Here is a 17,310-nt window from a genome sequence, read left to right as displayed (position 1 = left end):
GATGATCTCCTCTGCCAGCTCTCTTCTAACGCCGTTGCTTGTTGGCATGTGTCTGCTTCCACCTCTGTCTGGTCCAACGGCCATTGTTCTGAACGACTTCATGCAGCAGGTTCATGAAGGCGTAGTCGTTCCCAGACAGCAGCGTTTCGTCATCAGGTGATGCACCACCAGAGGGAGCCTTTGAGCTGGACGCCCTGTTTTCTGCCCTCTGCCTGCTGTGCACAGCTCGTTTCGATTCCTTCCTCTGATTGTCCTCCTTGCTGCTCTTGATGTTGTTGTGTGCTGAGCTTTTTCCAGATGTCTGATGTCGATCCTGATGGAGGTTTTCCTGATTCGCATTTTGGTTTTGTGCAGTCGTTTGTGTCACAGTGGTAGTATCACCCACTGCCATCCCTTCTTTCTTCAGGTGTTCCTCTTCAATTGGTTTTAAGGACTGCGAGTGTCTCAGGTCCATGAGAGCCCCCATTTGATTTTTCATAGTTTCATCTTTCTCTTTGTCCCCATCAAAAGCGAAGGGATGGCCTCTATCATTTACAGTCTTCTTTATTTCATCTGAAAACTTCTTTGTTACATTTTGTCTCCAAACAGTCAAGTCATCACCATCCTCCTCATCTTCTGCTTTTCTTTTGCATCTTTCCTGCCACTGAGCTGCAGCGAGGGGCCAGGTAGAGATCCTCTTGATAATTTTGCTGCCTTTTGATCTTAGACCAAGACCTTCAACAGACTCTTCAACAGGAAGTGATTTGTTCTGGTCTGTGCCGATGCTCAGATAAGGTACCATGTCAGTGCTAACAGGAACACATTCAGGGTTTTCATCTAGATTTGTACCAGGATTGGCTGTTTTTTCATTCTCCTTGATCGTGTCTGTGGTGTTTGCGGGATTTTCTGTCTGAAATCCTCCTGCAGCTCCTGTGGCTTCAGTTTCATTCACCAGCTTCTGCTTTCCCTCAGCTGGGTTTTCAGTGACTTTTGCTTGAGCCTCTGTCTCAGTATGCAAAGTCACAGGATCCTTCCCAGATGCACAAAAAGGAGACATGAGGATTACAGCATTTGCTGACTTTGCTCTGATTCCAGTAAAGGATGTTATCCGAGCCATCTCTGCATCCTTATTCTCAGAGGATCTTAGAGAGTCATGACTTGATCTGCTTTCTTCTTCCAGCTGCTTTTTGTCTTCTCTCGAATGCCCGGGTGTCACACTTTTTTTGTTGTGTTTCCTTCGGTGTCGCACAGCCAGGAAACACACCACAAACAGCAGCACACAGAGGACCACTGTAGAGAGGGCCAGGTAAACAGAAAGACTATTTTAGCTACGTATGTATTTTCAATTCAATCAAACAGAAATATACAGTAGAAACATACCAATCACAGCAATGAGCGCACGGACAATGTTGGTATCTGACGGTGGTTGTGATGGAACTGGCCAAAGGAAAAAAAAAAAAAAAAAACAGCACAGATTTCATGCATTAGTATTTCAGAATTCTGATGACAAACATTTTGAGAAGAATCCAATGTACCTGTCACTCCAGCAGGTTCAGAAGCTGTTGTGGATGAGTTTGTGAGTTCGGCGTGGGGTGAGGCTTCTGTCCTTACCAGAGGTGACGTCTCATAAGATCCTGAGGAGAATAAGAAACAAACTAGAGAGTCCACAATGTTGTAAAATGCAGAATGTTTTCACTTCTTAAAAGCAGTAATTGTGCAAAATGTTTTAACAGTTATATACAGTTCAGGACCGCTGGGCTATGGTCAGATTAATCGTGTTACTCTGGCGCCATCTGCAGGTCAATAACTGACAGAGTTTCAGGATGACTCATACTAAGGGTGTGTGCAGATTTTCCCCAATGCGGTTACGGTAGATTCTGTCAAACTGATATAAAATTATTTTTTCATAGCAAAATAATAGACAACAACATAAAACAAAACAAAAAAGTCTTAGGAATATTCGTAATCAGTGATTCAGAGCTATTCTGTGACACAGATTTGATGCTGTCAAAGTTAGAGACCCTCTCTTTGCCTTCCAAACTGCCTTAATTCTTCATCACAAAGATACAGTAAGGTGCTGGAAACGTTACTCAAGAGATTTTGGTTTATATTGAGATGATGACAAGACCAGATGACTGTGGAGGCTGTTTGAGTCGACATGTTCAAGAAACCAGTCTGAGAGGATTTGAGCTTTGTGACATGACTGTCATGCTGCTATAGGAGGAGACATCAGAAGATGGTACATTAAGGGGTTCTACTCTATTTAAACAATGCTCAGTTGGTACTAAGCGGCAAGAGTGTGCCAAGAAAATATCCCCAACACCACTGTACAAGCAGCAGTGGCATGACTCATTGATACAAGGAAGGATGGATCCATGGTTTCATGTTTAGACCCTATCAATCAAATGCTGCAGCAGAAATCAAGATTTATCAGATCAAGCAAAATTTATGTTGGCCAATTTTGGAGAGCAGAATTGTAGCATCAGCTCCCTGTTCTTATTTGACACGAGAACCACCTGATGTGCTTTTCTGCTTCAAGATTTGATGCATTGTGCATTCAGAGATACTCTGACACAAAGAAACAGTCCATGTCTCCTTGCATAAATGCATTGAGTTGCTGCCATGTGATTGGCTGATTAGATATTTGTGTTAATAAGCAGTTGAGCATGTGTACCTAATAATGTGGTCAGTCAGTGGTATGAGTTGTGTGTGTGTGGGGGGGGGGGGATAAAAACAATAGAAACAAAAGACAGGAAAAGCCACATGTACCAGTGAGAGAGGAGCTTGTGGGTTTGGTTTTGAAAGAAGTTTCTGTCTTTGATGTTGGTCGTGAAGGAGTTTCCACTTTTACTGCAGGCAAAACAGAGACACTGATTGCTAATGTTTTAAAGAGATAAGAGTATTCTTGTCATAATGGTGAATTTCAAACAAAAAAAAGAAGCACATGTACCAGTGGATGCAGGGCTAGGTGTATGTACATAGATAGGCTTAGGGTGGATAGAGGTCTCTAATGATGAAACTGTCACTAGAGAGAACAGCCGAGACATAAATACGCACAAATTTAAAATGTAGAGAATTTCACATTTCTAATAAAAACTGGGAAACGAAAAAAAAAAAAGTACCAGTTTGAGAAGAGTTTATTGTGGATGCATCAGTGGATGAGGCTTTGAAAGAAGTGCCTGAGTTTGAGGTTGGGCGTGATGGAGTGGTTGTCACCACTTTTACTGCAGGTAAAAATAGAAATACTAAGTGCCAGTTAATAGTATGCACACACTGAAATGTAAAGAGTTTCACGAAATTTTATTAGCCACATGTACTGGTGTAAGAGCTTGTTGTGGGTATATCAGTGGGTTTGTGTGAGTTTGATGTTGGTCGTGATGAAGGAGTTTCCACTTTTACTGTAGGAAAAAAAGAGAAAAGCATTGTTTTTGTTTTTAAAAAGGGGTGAAAATATTTCTGTCAGAATTTAGAATTTTTATGAAAAAAAGCAGCACATGTACCAGTGGATGCAGGGCCAGATGCGTGTGCGTAAGTGGGCTTAGGGTGGACAGATGTTTCTAATGATGAATCTGTAACTACAGAGAACAAACGTATGCACAAATTTAAAATGTAAAGAATTTCAAACATCTAACGGAAACTAGGAAAAGAAAAAAAACTTCATGTACCAGTGTGAGAAGAGCTAATTGTGGATGTATCAGTGGATGTGGGTTTAAAAGAAACATCTGAGTTTGACGTTGGACGTGGTGGAGGCGTCCTCACCACTTTTACTGCAGGTAAAAATACAAATACTAAGTGTTGGTTATTTAAGTAAAGATATGTAAATACTCTTGTCAAGTGTTACAAATAAAAAACAACAACTCTGGCACAATTTAAAATGAAAAGCATTTCAAAAAAAGGATTAGCCACATGTACCAGTGTGGGAAGAGCTTATTGGAGGTACATCAGTGGATGAGGCTGCGAAAGAAGTGTCTGATGTTGGGCGTGATGGAGTGGTTGTCACCACTTTAACTGCAGGCAAAAATAGAAATAATAAGTGCCAGTTACTAGTACGCACAAAATGTAAAGAATTTCACAAAATTGATCAGCCACTGTACTGGTGTGGGACGAGCTCATTGTGGCTACATCAGTGGGTTTGTGTGTAACAGAAGTGTCTGAGTTAGATGTTGGTCGTGATGAAGGAGTTTCCACTTTTACTGTAGGAAAAACAGAGAGAAGCATTGCTTTTTTTTTTTTTTAAAAGGGGTGGAAATATTTCTGTAAGAATTTTGAATTTTTATGAAAAAAAGCAGCACATGTACCAGTGGATGCAGGGCCAGGTGTGTGTGCATAAGTGGGCTTAGGGTGGACAGATGTTTCTAATGACGGAACTGTCAGTGGAGAGAACACAAGCACGCACAAATTTAAAATGCAAAGAATCTTCAGCATCTAACGGAAACTGGGAAAAGAAAAAAAAGCTTCACGTACCAGTGTGAGAAGAGCTTATAGTGGGTTTGGGTTTGACGGAGGTTTCTGTCTCTGATGTTGGCGATGGAGAGGTCGTCACCACTTTTACTGCAGGTAAAAATGTAGATACTACGTGGCAGTTATGCTTTTAGACTTGTAGACTTTAATAAAAACAAATAATTAGGCAAGAAGAAACAGCTGTACCAGTGGATAAAGGGCCCACTGACGGTGTTCTTGATGGTGATGTCACGCATACCGTTACGTTCCACACCAGCCGACCCCTCAGGGATGGAGGACTCTCACAGGTCACGTCCATCTCGTTTTCCAGCTGAGATCTGCTCTGTAGAGCTGAGGGGAGAAGCGACTTTACATTTCTTTCTTTCTTTTCTTTTTTTTAATAAAACCACATTAATAATGTAGTTTCTCACTTTTCTCAAACCTTTCATAAAGGCGACAAAGTCTTCAGCTTCACACGAACAGTCCCAAGGGTTCCCACCTAATCTGATCTTGGTGGAGGTCAGAGATCTGAAGGCTTGTGGTGAGACCCAAGTCAACTTGTTCTTGGACAAGTCTAACTCAGCCAAGGCGGCCTGGGAACTGAAACTATTCTGCTCAATATTCCTGAGCATGTTTTTATTCAGCCTGAGGCTTGTGAGGTTAGCAAACTGTCCGAGCGTGGACTCACTCAAGACTTCAATGTGATTTCCCGTAAGGATGATCTCACTCAGGGCGGCGGGCTCTTTAAACCAGTTTGAATTAATCTGCGACAGATTGTTTAGCTCCAAGCTGAGATACTTAAGATTGGTAAGTGAGCTGAAGGCTTTTTCAGCGATTCTCGTGACACCTGCGTTGTTGATCGTGAGCCTGGTGATAGAAGCGAGGTTCTCACTCTGCAGCACTGTGGAGTTGATCTCTCCGACATCCTTCAGGACCATCAACAGAGATGAGGAACCAGGTTCAAAGTCTAAGTGGGCAGAAGTGTTTTTAGAGGAGTCAAACACAAAGCTGCACATACTTACATTTGCATCCTTTTGCTAAATCAATCTGAATCAACAAATGAGCTCAAAGGAGAAAACATGCAGTGAAACTATAAAATCAAAGCATCCTGCAGATATGCAAACATCTGAAGAGACTATTTTGTTGCCTTTGCTTCCCCCTAGTGGTTGACAAATGTGTGACCAGAGTAAAACTTGCAGCATCTGTTACAAGTCAGCAGGTATCATTAACTGTGGTTTGATCACGTTGAGTATTAAATTGTTAGTAAATTGTAGTAAGATCAATAAGAGAAAATAAAACTTCTTGATCAATCTTTACAGCCTGACAGAACTGAAATCAGACTTGTCCCAATGACCCCAGAAGCCTCAACATCATAGACTCAGTCTGGGACTATAAAGGCACAAAAGACAATGAAATCATCGGAATCCTCCGAAGAACTTAAAAAATATATAATTGTAAAAACTTTGGTCAATGGAAATAAAAAAATTCTGAAAAGTAGAGTTTAGGGGTCATTTTCTTTTTTATATGAAATTCTATTTTTTACTTGTAAAACTACAGGAAATGGTTTTAGCTTTGAATCATTTGATCGGACTGTTTTTTTTAACCAGCGTGAGCAGGTTTTGGTTCATGTGTTTATTCCTACAAGAATGTCTAAATCTATATCTGTGCAGGTCAGCCGAAAGGTTTCTTCTTAAAACCACATTCAGGGAGTCTCAGGTATTTAACCCTTAGTGAGGGCCGTCCCTTTGGCTCATGTGACAGGTCACATGATTAACAGTGGATCAACAACCCTCGGGACCTCCAAGAGACCTGCTCCTACTAAGGGTTAAATATCATGCACTCTCTGCTTGTTGTTTGACAGCTGAAGAAGTTTATTAGACGAGAGGTGAAACATCTTGTCAGAAAAGGCGACTTTAAGGCCAGTTGCGTTTTTTTCAGTATACACATTTGTGTATTAAATTGAATTAAATTAAATGAAGAAGAAATCCATTTTTCTTCTTGGTATGAAGTTAATTGACTTTATTTCCGATATATAAAATGTTGCTGTCTAAGCCTATTTTAAAGGTCACCATTAAAGGTGTAGTAAACAAAATTCCTTACATGTTGGGATGTTGAAGCAGATCGTGATCGTTCCCTCTTTGATACAAGGACGGCTCAGGTGGACAACAGCCAGCAACAAAACACCACCAGCTACAACTGTGTGGATGCAGACCGATCACATTAGTTAAAGCTGAACATTTGATGACTTTCTGTGTGAGCATTAAAACCAGCAGCACTTACCCTTCATGGTGACCTGCTGGATGCAGTTCTTCAGCTCGGACTGTGGAGTGAGAGTTTGCAGATTGTGATGGTCTCGTGATCACCTGAACTAACAGGTGTGAAAAGAAACAGAGTTGCCATGACAGAGAAGAGTCTGCCATGGTTATGGTTGTGCGTTTGAAGGCGCTGTTCCAGTTGGCTGATGAAGCACGAGACAGCTTTTAACAGTGGGGGGGCCTGAAGATGTTTTCACCACTTAAAGGGCTTTTCAGTTGAATACAGCACCAATTCAAAAATGTTTAACTCAAGCACTTTATATTGCAAAGCAAAGATCCCACAATATAAGAGAGAGAAAGCACTAAAGATACCACAACTGTTTGGGGGGGGGGGGGGGGGGGGAAGGAAAAGTGAGAGCATAGAAAGATGATGATCAACAACAGATTATGGGAGAACATAGACCAGTGTAACGTTGGCATATAAACATATGGGAGAATATAGGTAGGTTCTCAAGCATGTGATAGTCAATTTTCATTGTGGGCTACATTCGGGTCCATTTTCTTAAATGGGCTGAACCAGTGTAATGTAGTTTAACTGCAAATTTAACCCCTGAGATATCACAATTTCAAGAGGACATGCCTGTTTTCTCTACATCATAAAGAAATGCTGCTGTAGGTAATGAAAGAGACCTGTCAGAAACTAATGTGTAAAATTAAAAAAGGTTGAACTTGAATGTTTTTTGGTTCATGAAGATCTCTCTCATATCCATCCAAGAGTCTTCTTCAGTCTCAGGTATTTAACACATAGTGATGTTGTCCCTTTGAGGTGATCCTGATGCTCAGTGAGCCTTTATCAATAATGCGAGTCCTATCACAGAGCTCTACAGTTGTTATAAAACTGGCTCTTGGGTGACAGGTGAGACATGTTTTTAAGCCAAACAGTTGCCTTCCTTTCAAGCGCTCAAATACACGTGGGTTCATCCTAGGAAACATCCTTAGTGCATCATGAGAGGACTCCCAGCAAACCGTATCGAACATTTAAAAACATTTTAAGTAGAATTTTAGTAGCAGAGGTTTTGGGTTGTTTGTTTTCTTTAAACTTAGTGAACTCTGAGTTAAGTACTTGATGGGGTTAATATGCTTCCTCGAAGTGTGATGCTGGCTGATCACTCAGGACTTTGTACATGTGTAGAAGGATTTTAAATTGATTTCTATATTTAAGGGGCAGCTAGTGAAGAGAAATGCAAATCTCCCTCTCTCTAGTCCATTTGAATGCGCTTGCTGTGGAGTTTTGAATGGACCTAAGGCTTTTGCTACAACTTCATAACAATGTTGAATAATATTGAATATACATGCCCAAAGGTTCATCCATCCATCACCTCATTCACACCAAAGCAGTGCTCATGCAGAGGCAGTTCTGCTTTGGTGCTTTTTGAGAAGGAGCAAAACCTCTGATCCCTACTGAGCAGAAGTTGGAGTAATTTCTATTAAAAGTGTGGGCTTTATTTGCCAGCCATTAATGAGTTCCTTCTGCTTGCCCCTCTCATGATGTCAGGAAACAAAACCCTCCTGCTGTTTAAACCTGAATCATGTCGAATGAACTAAAGAGATGCATCAAGATAAACACCGATTATTTTTAAAGTGAGGTAAAGTCCAGTTTAAATTAGAAACCTGTCATTCTGGGAACACTTTTTCTGTCTTGTTAGCTTTCATTCATTAATAGGAAAAAGTGTGTTTCAGTGAAAAGATGCAGACTTGCTCCTCGAGAAAAAAAAAAAAAAAAAAAGTGTGACAATTGCAAACAAAAAGTTGTGATGTTTTGTTAATCAACATGGTGTCAAACAGCAGCAACAGAAAGCAGTGAATCTAAATGGATAAATGAAGCCATGAGAAAATCGAAATGAAAAATGTGACTTTTATTTACTTGAAAATTGTTTCAGTGCTTCCATTTTAAAATAAATAGATGGCATGGGATCAAAGATAAAAATCAACAAGGATGAAAAGTACATGTGTAACAAAAAAAAAAATACGGTGACCAATGCCAGTACAATCTTTTAGGTAACATGAAAATACACTACCGTACAATTAACGATCGACCACCTCTGCCACCCAACCTCCCCAAAAACACCATGCAGCAAGAGAGAAATCAAGTATTCCACAGTTTTTTTTGGAGACAGCAGTAGTATCATGTCAGTGACGGCCCTTCGGCTTTAATTGTCAGTGTTAAATCTTAGCGTTTAGTTTAGTTTCCACAATTATATTCATTATTTTCCCGGAGCGCACAAACAGCAGTCTTATTAATTCTTAGTTTTTATGCCCATTCAAAAGGTAAAATCCCCTCAACAAGCAGAAAGTAAAGTGCTCGTGCAACGCTTGGGGTTGTTCTGGAGGCCAACATATGGTTTCTAAAAAACACACAAAAAAGCACTTTGAGTTTTGAAAAAGACAGAGAGAAGAAGAGAGACGACGTGGCAGTGTTTTGTCAACACCTTGGAGGAATGTTCTTTAATGTTGGTACATAACTGAACCACAGCCCCCCCCCCCCCCTCCCTCCCACCAACCACCCCTCCCACACACAGAGACCCTCCCCTCCGTAGTGAATATATCAAATACTGTCATTCGAACAGGTTACAGGGCAGCGCGGAGGTACTCTTCACAACAAGAGTGCGCGAGCCGCTGCTGCGATTTAAGATGGGACAGGCTGACAGAAACACTTGGGGAGGGAAGAAAAGGCTTTGAGGGGAGTTGCATTGCATGAAATAAGCCGTCGACAAGTGTTCATGAGTGCACCTTTGTACAGGACAGTTTAAGTAGTGTCCAGTGGAGAGAGAAAACACAACTAAGCTCTAAACATCAGAGAATTCCTGTTATGATGAAAAGACATAACATCAGCTTAAACTCTATTCCACATTGCTTAATTGATAAATAAAAATTTTTTTAAAAAAAAAGCGCTAAAAAAAAACAAAACAAAACATCAAAAAGCATCATTTTGTACCAAAGCCTATCATTCATCCTAAAAATCAAAAAGGATGTTTTGACAAATAAAATTCTTTAAAATGACCATCGTTATTTTTTTGCCTTTTTTCTTTGCAATACACATATCCAGTGCTACACGATCAGCATCTAGTTTAAAAAGCGGCTGAATAAATGGACGATAGTACCACGATGCGTGAAAGGCCAACGGATGTCTGAGGGATACCCAAGGAGCTCCCCCGTGACTAAAGAAGAAGACAGTTCAGAGCAGCAGGTTTTCTGGAGATCCCTGGTGAGGCAAAATTGGTAATGCCAGCCTGATTCGACAGATTCGACAGTCCACACGGGGAGAAAGTGTAGTTGTGACAGCAGTGTAGTCCTAAAGGGTTGTACAAAGTTCCCTTGTTTCCGATTTTCTGAAAAGAGCGACATAAACCCCCCCAGCCCACCCCGATGTCCCCACCCCCTTTTGTGTCCAAATTTGTCCAAAAGATGAGGCATTTCTGGAGAGAAGGAAGGATTTTTAGTGCTGCAGCTGAGCTCTCAACCATGACAGTGCTGAACTAATAAATACTTCATGTAAAAATGAACATCCACCACATATGAGGGGGGGGAAATGCCACATGCTTGAGTCATGGTTGTTGTTGAAAAAAAGGAAGAGAAAAAGTAATCAGGCGGACTCAAAATGAACCTGAACAGATCCCACCGACATCACAGGAAGAAGAAGGAAACTGAGCTGGCATTCCCTCTCACATCGCAAGCACCAGACTCACATCGCAAGCACCAGACACACACGCGCACACACACGCGCGCACACACACACACACACACACACCTCTTTGTTTCTGCCTCGGTCCACCTACAGATGACTGCATGTCCATAGTGGCCTCTCTCCCGTGTAGGTTTCCATCCCGAGCTTTGGGGCGTCATTGCAGTCAGAAAACAAGCAGTGTGAGGATAGGATGAAGTGGATGAAGGTGTGTTTCCAAATCCTGCCTGCTATTTTCCACTTTTCTTTGGCACAGCGCTTCTCTTGGCCTGCCACAGGTGGTTGTGGATGGTCAGGGCGTCCACGCTGACTGACACAGTCTTGGCAGGGATGACGGTAAACTGCTTTCGATCAGAGCTGTACTTATACAGCTTATCAATCATCTTCTTGCTGATGCTCTTGGGTCCGGTGCCCGTCAGCTTTTGTATCTCTTCGGTGTCGGGGAAGTACGAGTAGAGTGCCCGAAACTGGCAACCACCGTCACGAAACAGGATCATGAGGTGGTTGGACTCACACTTCTCCAGCTCCTAGTGGGGTAGGGGAAGGGAGGGGGGTTACAAGGAGATATAACTCCTGGGTAATTTTAAGACAACATTCTTTAAAGACACAACTTTCACCAACTTTTGCATGACGTGCTGTCACTGATTATGAAAAAAGAAATTGATCATGCTTCCAAGATAGAAGTGCCAGTGTTACTTTTGTGATCCCAAAAAGAAAACAAAATAGTTTAAGAAAAACGAGTGTATAAATTACATCAAAATATTCATATTCTGAATGCAGGAACCTTTGGATCACTTAATTCCAGAAGATCCCAGAAGTTCATTTAACAAACATCTCAGGTAGTGAACGTGCGTCTAGTACCACAAAAAGTAGATTGCTAAGGACTGAATTGGTCCTTGTAGCCATGTTAAGAATAAGAATAACTTTATTGATCCCAGAGGGAAATTCATACGTCTGACATGGCTCATTTGCTATTTGTATGAGACTAAATAGCCTGATGTCTTCCAGTACTGATGTATTTTTGTTCCATAAAGTGGGCGAGCAGAGTTGTTCAACATGGCTACTAACGTCTTTATTGTGCATCTTTCCATCACTTCCCCCAGCGTGTCCAGTCAGGCTCCAATTACAGAGCCAGCTTTTCTCATTAGTTTGTCCAGTCTTCTTGCATCCTTGTTTCTGATGCTGCCTCCCCAGCCTCAGAATGATAGGAGATTTGCAGCAATTTACTGCAGATGTTAGGAAATCTTAGTATTCTTAACAAAAAGAGGCAACTTTCCCCCTTTTTGTACAGTTCATCTGTATTCAGGGACCAGTCCGGTTTATTACTAGGTGTAAACCTAAGTATTTATATTTTGTTACAACCCCTTTGTCCACCCCACAAACTTTTACAGGCTGGAGAGGGAGCCCTAACCTTCCTAAATCTACTATCTTTTCCTTCGGCAATCGTGGCTGAAGAGTTAGCAGTTCGTCTTGTAATCGGAAGGTTGCCGGTTCGAGCACTGGCTCCGACAGTCTCGGTTGTTGTGTCCTTGGGCAAGACACTTGCAGGCAGAGAGCCCAGTGGCACCAGTGTCCGGCAGCCTCGCCTCTGTCAGTGCGCCCCAGGGCGGCTGTGGCTACAATGTAGCTTGCCATCACCAGTGTGTGAATGTGTGTGTGAATGGGTGGATGACTGAATGTGTAAAGCGCTTTGGGGTCCTTAAGGACCAAGTAAAGCGCTTTACAAATACAGGCCATTTACCATTTCTTCGTAGAGGTGTTTAATATGAGGTAGTTTTTCTGACTCCAGTCACTGAAGGCGTTTACAAGATCCCTACAGTCAGATTCCTGTCCATTCCTCACACACCAAAAAACAAACAGACAAACAAAACCAAACAAAATCCCACCAGCATCTTTAGAAATACTATACTACATGCTGATACCACCCCACACTAACCTCTAGGATCTGGTTCTTCTGGGGCTCGTTGACTTTGCCAGCCAGGCAGCAGTGAGAGATCGCATTATGGATGATTGGCTTGTTTGACTTGGCACTGGGCTCCTTGAAGAGTTTGGGGCCTACAGAAGAAAAGCCATGAAAATGTAACAGAGGACTAAGTCTGATGACTGCAAATTTAACTACAGCTACGACACCTACAGTAGGTGTCAGTTGCTTCTGACCAATAAAAATCTCCTTAGCATGTTCAGAAAAAAATATAGTGACCAAAACAGCGATATTCACATATCATTTTAAATGTTCCGAGACTGATATATTGATCTGTTTATCACTAATCAATGAATAACTATAAAAGATTTGTAGTCATAGTAAAGACTGATCACAGATCACAGAAAAACTTGCCAGTATATTCAGCCATGGAAGTGATGGAAGAGGCGGTGGAGCCGTTGTCCCAGTCTCTCTCTGCAGCTCGACTGTTCCGACTGCCTGGAAATGACTCCACAGAGTCACAGCTGGACACAATGGCACATGAATGGGTGGATCAATAATCATGACAGAGGGCTTCTTGGGTAACAAAACAATGTGAATATAGACAGCAAATCCTAAACTTGCATAATATAACAAATTCTTACAAACAGTAAACACATGAAAGAAAGAGTCTGGGAAATTTACCGCTGGGAGCCTGCACCTCCAGAGTTTACGCTGTCGGCCTCGTTGGTAGCGGCAGATGCGAGAGACAGATTGGAGCCTGACTGGGCGTTACTCAGTTTGTCAGCTATGTAAAACAAAAGAGACCATTTGAAAAATGTAGGAAAAGTTTGGTTGTTTTTGTTTCCCATTTAAATGTAATTACAATATTTTATCAATACTGAATAATGAGTCCATTACCAGATTCTAAGAAGGTCTTTGTTTCAGTAAAAACCAACACTTTTATAGATGATATAGGGAGAAGAGCTCTTTAGCCTGTTTTTTCCTAGATCTCAGTAGTTTGGGACAAGAGCCATGGTCTAACCATCTCCATACTCCGTTAGAGGGGGCCATCAGGGTCAAGTGACCTAAAGAAATGGTGGGACTTTGCCAAAAAGTACTTTGATGACTCACAGACCACGAGAAACTGTTTCATCATATCTGATGAAATGAATATTGAACTTTCTGATCCAGTTCCAGATATACACATTTATTTGTAACGCTACAATCAAACAAGGTGTAGGCTACATCAGTCCAAAGACATACAGGAGGTGCTAACGTGTATAGAATAAAGCACAAACGTATGGTTAAATGTGGCCTGTAGTCTAAAGTGTTTGGGAAAAGGCCTGCGTGAGCTTAAATGAATCGGCCAATCAGGATGAGAGAAACTTAAAAAAAAAAAAGTATGCCCAACTCAAGGTTGTCATTTCTATCAATAGTGTTTTAAATGAGAAAGTTTTATCTGAAAACCTACTGAGTAATTCAGTCTTTTATTTTGAACAAAAGCCCTCCAAAAACCACTCAGCTTCAACCCTTCTGAGTTTTGGTTCTAGACTGTGCATAAAAATGAAATTTTAAAATCAGCCTGAGAACCAAAATGTCTCAATACTCTAAAAATCAAATAATATTAGTGTCATAAACAGTAAGTGTGGAACATATAATTATTAGTAAAAAATAAAAGAAAATAAAAAATAGCCCACAGTCAGTCAATGTACCCCACAGCTCAGCTGGAAAAACAAATGAAGCGCATCATGCTGTGACATTTACAGAAAAACTGATTTTTAGCTAAATGTCAAAGTGGTGATGTAACAGTCTTACCTGTAGAAGAGCACTTGGAGAAATTATCGCTGGAGGATTCCTCTCTGAGGACAGACTTGGGTCTGTGCTTCTGCTTCGGTTTGGGAGTTTTGGGCTTCACAAGGCCTTGTTCCTCAAACATCTCTTGTTGCTTCCTCCGCAGATACTCTTGCTTTATCAGCTCTCGCCGTGTCTTCTCCTCCTCTTTACGCAAACGATCCTCCTCGGCTTTCCGCCTAGTGTTGGCACCAAACACTGGAATTTTAGTAATTTTCCTAACAAATAAATTGGAAATCGATGTCAGTGTGAAAATAATGTACCTGGCTTCGTCACGTTTGAGCTCAGATTCGGCCTCTAGTTGTTGTTTACGTAGTCGAGCCTCCTCTGCTTTCTTCTGCTGCTTCAGCAAAAACGCTGCTCTCTTCTTAGCGAGCTCATCCTCCGCTTTCTGCTCATCCTAGAACATGGAAAAATATAATAGAACAATGTATTAAATCTGCAAATAATAACAAATGTGGTTAAACATCAAAACTGAAAACTATGCAATCTGGTTATTTAATAATTAGAATCACTTTTTCCATTTGGCCAAACAAAAACAAGCAAAAGATTACAAATTCAAAGTATAAATACGAATAAATATAATTTGCATTTCAAATATTTTTTTTAATCAGCAAAATATGAAATTATAAAATGTGTGTCAATGTGAAAAACTATTTATGTTAATCATTTATAATTGAAAGAGTGTATTAGGGAATTAATAGACACTTGAGGATGCCTGTTATTTATTTTTACCTTGAAGAAGAAGCCCAGGACTGACTTCTGCTCTCCATCATCTCTCTCTGTTGTTTTGTCCTCAACACCCCCCTCTTCTTCTTCTTCTTCTTCTTCTTCAGGTGCCTTCAGCTCTGACAGATCAACCTCAATGAGGTGGGTTTTGTTGCGTTGCGCCTCATCTGATGGTATATTCTCTTTCCCTGAACCGTCTGAAGAGTTGAGCTCAGACTCTCTGGTGTTGCTGGACAGGCACTCATCAAAGGGCACTTCTGGAGGAGCCAGTGATGTCAGGTCCACTCTGGTCGGCAAGCGAATGTTTGCTTCATCATGAAGTCGGAAGGTGGCACTCCGAACGTGGCCAGATCCTGGCTTGTCAACTGTCTCCACTACTGTGGGGTTTCTGGGACTGTCGGGCTGCTCAGTCCTGGGGGACCTGCCCCCAGCTGAATGCTTTGGGTGTGGCAATGTCTCTGATCCACTCTGGGTGGGTGTGAGGGTCCTGGTGGTCTGGCGGCTCTGCTCCTTGGCCATCTTTAGCTCTGATGGTTTGGATCTGGCGCTTCGGCCAGAGCTTAGTTTGGGGGGTTTCCTGGTTGGAGCGGTGCTAGTGCCAGAAAGATGCTCCACAAAGTGAAAGCCTGCTCCAGTCTTGGAATCTCCGTTTTTGTCGCTGGTTTGAGCAGGAGGTGGAGCTGCACCAGGTGGGGACTGTACATTCTGTTTCATCAACATCTCCTGCTGCAGTGAAAGCTGCATCATTTGTTGCTGGATGCTGCCAATAGCTTCATTTAGCAGGTCGATAGAGCGACTGCACTCATTCAGGTCCAAATCTTCATCCAGATAGAAGCTTCCACCGTTCCCTTTCTTTTCTGCTTCTAAGGCACCAGACGGGGTGGTCTCATCCACTTCCTTCTCCCCTCTCATGGTATCAACACACATATCATCTTTACTTGATGGTCCTTTCTCCCCATTGAGCTCATCTTTAGAGATGTCAGCTTTGAGTGGGTTGGGTAATGTGTCACTCCTTCCTCCACCTTTCTTTACTATATGCAGAAAGGCTGCTTTTCCCAGCTTCTGTCTCTGTCTCGCTGACAGTACTTCCATCTTCTTCTTCTGATGCTCAATGGCACGCCGCTTCTCTTCCAGCTGCATTCTGAGCTGGACCAGTTCAGAAGCCAATACATTTGCACCGCCACTGCCTGTACGAGAGGATCCTCCCAAGGGGGAAGAGGGGCTCTGGTCCCTCTTAATCCTCCATGAGGAAGCCAGGGGGCCACTGCACTCTGATCCATCTGGAGTGGTCCTCTGGGAACTGGAGGCACTGGAGCGCAGGTCATGGTTGCTGCCAAAGCGCTGCTGCTGAGCTTTACGCTCAGCAAAAGAGGTCATGCGCACGCTGCCACTGGCCATGCTGCTGGCCTGGGAGTGTGTGCTGAGACAGGGGCTGGAACGACCGCTGCCACCATTAATATCTTTGTCTTCATGCTCTTTCACATTCATGTCTTCTTGGAGTTTGGCTGATTCTTCTTCCTCCTCGTTGAAGGCTTTCCTGGGCCAGAGTGTTTCTTTAGTGGTTGCGGCTTCATCCAAATCCTCTTCCTCCTCATCCAGGTCCCCTAGGTCACCGTCCTGACCATTGCCAGGCTTTAGTTCTTCAGAATCTGAATGCAAGTAGAAACCCTCAGCTGGGTCCCTGGAGGAAGGTTCCACACTGCTGCTTAGCCTGAGACTTGCCTGACTTTGAACAGGCTCATCTGACAAGCCTTCCTCAGCTGGAGGAGGAAATGTTTGGTTCAGATTGGAGGGAGCTTTCCTGCGAACAGCAGATGTAGATCCATTTTCTCTGCGTAAAGAGCCCCTTCCTGCAGACCGGGACACTTCACCACTCTCCTCCTCCTTGTTTAGGCATACAGACTTCTCTTTAGCCGTTTTGAGCACGGCAGGCATTAGTGGTTCAAGGTAAAAGCTATCTGGTGTCAATTTGGAGTCAGTGGAAGGTTTGGATCCAATTACAGCAGCTGATTGTGTCCCCTCAACCCGTTTGGAGATGGCAGGACCATCGCTCTTGGCTACGGTCACCAGAGTTTCTTCCTCATCCTCCGTATTGACATTAGTCAGAAGGCTGTGGCCGTTGACTCTACGTACTGGAGGACGTGATGGCTGGTGTACAGAAGTCTGGTGTTTGGGAGTGACATTGATGACATTGGATGCCAGGCTGTCCTTACTAATTGAGCGAGCCAGACTAACGCTGTCACCAGAAGCTATGTCTGCATCACTGTCAGTGGCTGAGTGCAACAGATAAGGGCCCATTGTGGACACTGGTCTGCAGAAAGAGATCATGAGAATAACCTCAGCTGTAAAGTCTGTACTATATGCACAATATAAATAGTCCTTACAGAATTTAAAATTTTATTCATTTTTTG

At 42.4% G+C, this 17,310-nt stretch overlaps 2 protein-coding genes across 6 annotated transcripts in view; both read right to left on the bottom strand.

Moving 5' to 3' along the window:
• Positions 1–22: 22 nt before the first annotated feature.
• Positions 23–6,769, bottom strand: LOC308403853 (uncharacterized protein). Its single transcript, XM_080893630.1, has 8 exons — positions 6,700–6,769; positions 6,520–6,615; positions 4,862–5,386; positions 4,627–4,770; positions 4,444–4,530; positions 1,515–1,613; positions 1,360–1,416; positions 23–1,269 (listed from the first exon to the last, which is right to left on the bottom strand). Exons 1-8 carry the CDS (start codon positions 6,704–6,706, stop codon positions 26–28), a joined length of 2,259 nt encoding a protein of 752 aa, XP_080749756.1. The 5' UTR covers positions 6,707–6,769; the 3' UTR covers positions 23–25.
• Positions 6,770–8,572: 1,803 nt separating this feature from the next.
• camsap1b (calmodulin regulated spectrin-associated protein 1b) overlaps positions 8,573–17,310 on the bottom strand; it is a 29,833-nt gene continuing 21,095 nt past the window's right edge. For 3 of the 5 annotated variants that reach the window (XM_080894681.1, XM_080894683.1, XM_080894682.1), the window contains exons 12-17: positions 14,906–17,210; positions 14,135–14,570; positions 13,022–13,124; positions 12,752–12,861; positions 12,353–12,471; positions 8,573–10,943 (exon numbers count right to left, since the gene is read on the bottom strand). In XM_080894681.1, coding sequence (XP_080750807.1) covers positions 10,647–10,943; positions 12,353–12,471; positions 12,752–12,861; positions 13,022–13,124; positions 14,135–14,570; positions 14,906–17,210 — 3,370 coding nt within the window. In that variant the 3' untranslated portion in view covers positions 8,573–10,646. The remainder of the gene's footprint in view (positions 10,944–12,352; positions 12,472–12,751; positions 12,862–13,021; positions 13,125–14,134; positions 14,571–14,905; positions 17,211–17,310) is intronic. The other 2 variants (XM_080894684.1, XM_080894685.1) reach the window with 1 other exon arrangement.

This window comes from Rhamphochromis sp. 'chilingali' (genome assembly GCF_963969265.1).
Source record: "Rhamphochromis sp. 'chilingali' genome assembly, chromosome: 10".
Lineage (NCBI taxonomy): Eukaryota > Metazoa > Chordata > Actinopteri > Cichliformes > Cichlidae > Rhamphochromis > Rhamphochromis sp. 'chilingali'.
The sequence above is the reverse complement of the archived record's forward strand: the minus strand, read 5'-3'. Positions and strand labels throughout refer to the sequence as shown.

Coding starts and splice junctions, on each gene's coding strand:
- LOC308403853 (XM_080893630.1), bottom strand. Junction 4,531..4,626: donor AGTGGGCCCTTTATCCACTG/GTACAGCTGTTT, acceptor TTTTACCTGCAG/TAAAAGTGGTGACGACCTCT. Junction 1,417..1,514: donor TGAACCTGCTGGAGTGACAG/GTACATTGGATT, acceptor TCCTTTGGCCAG/TTCCATCACAACCACCGTCA.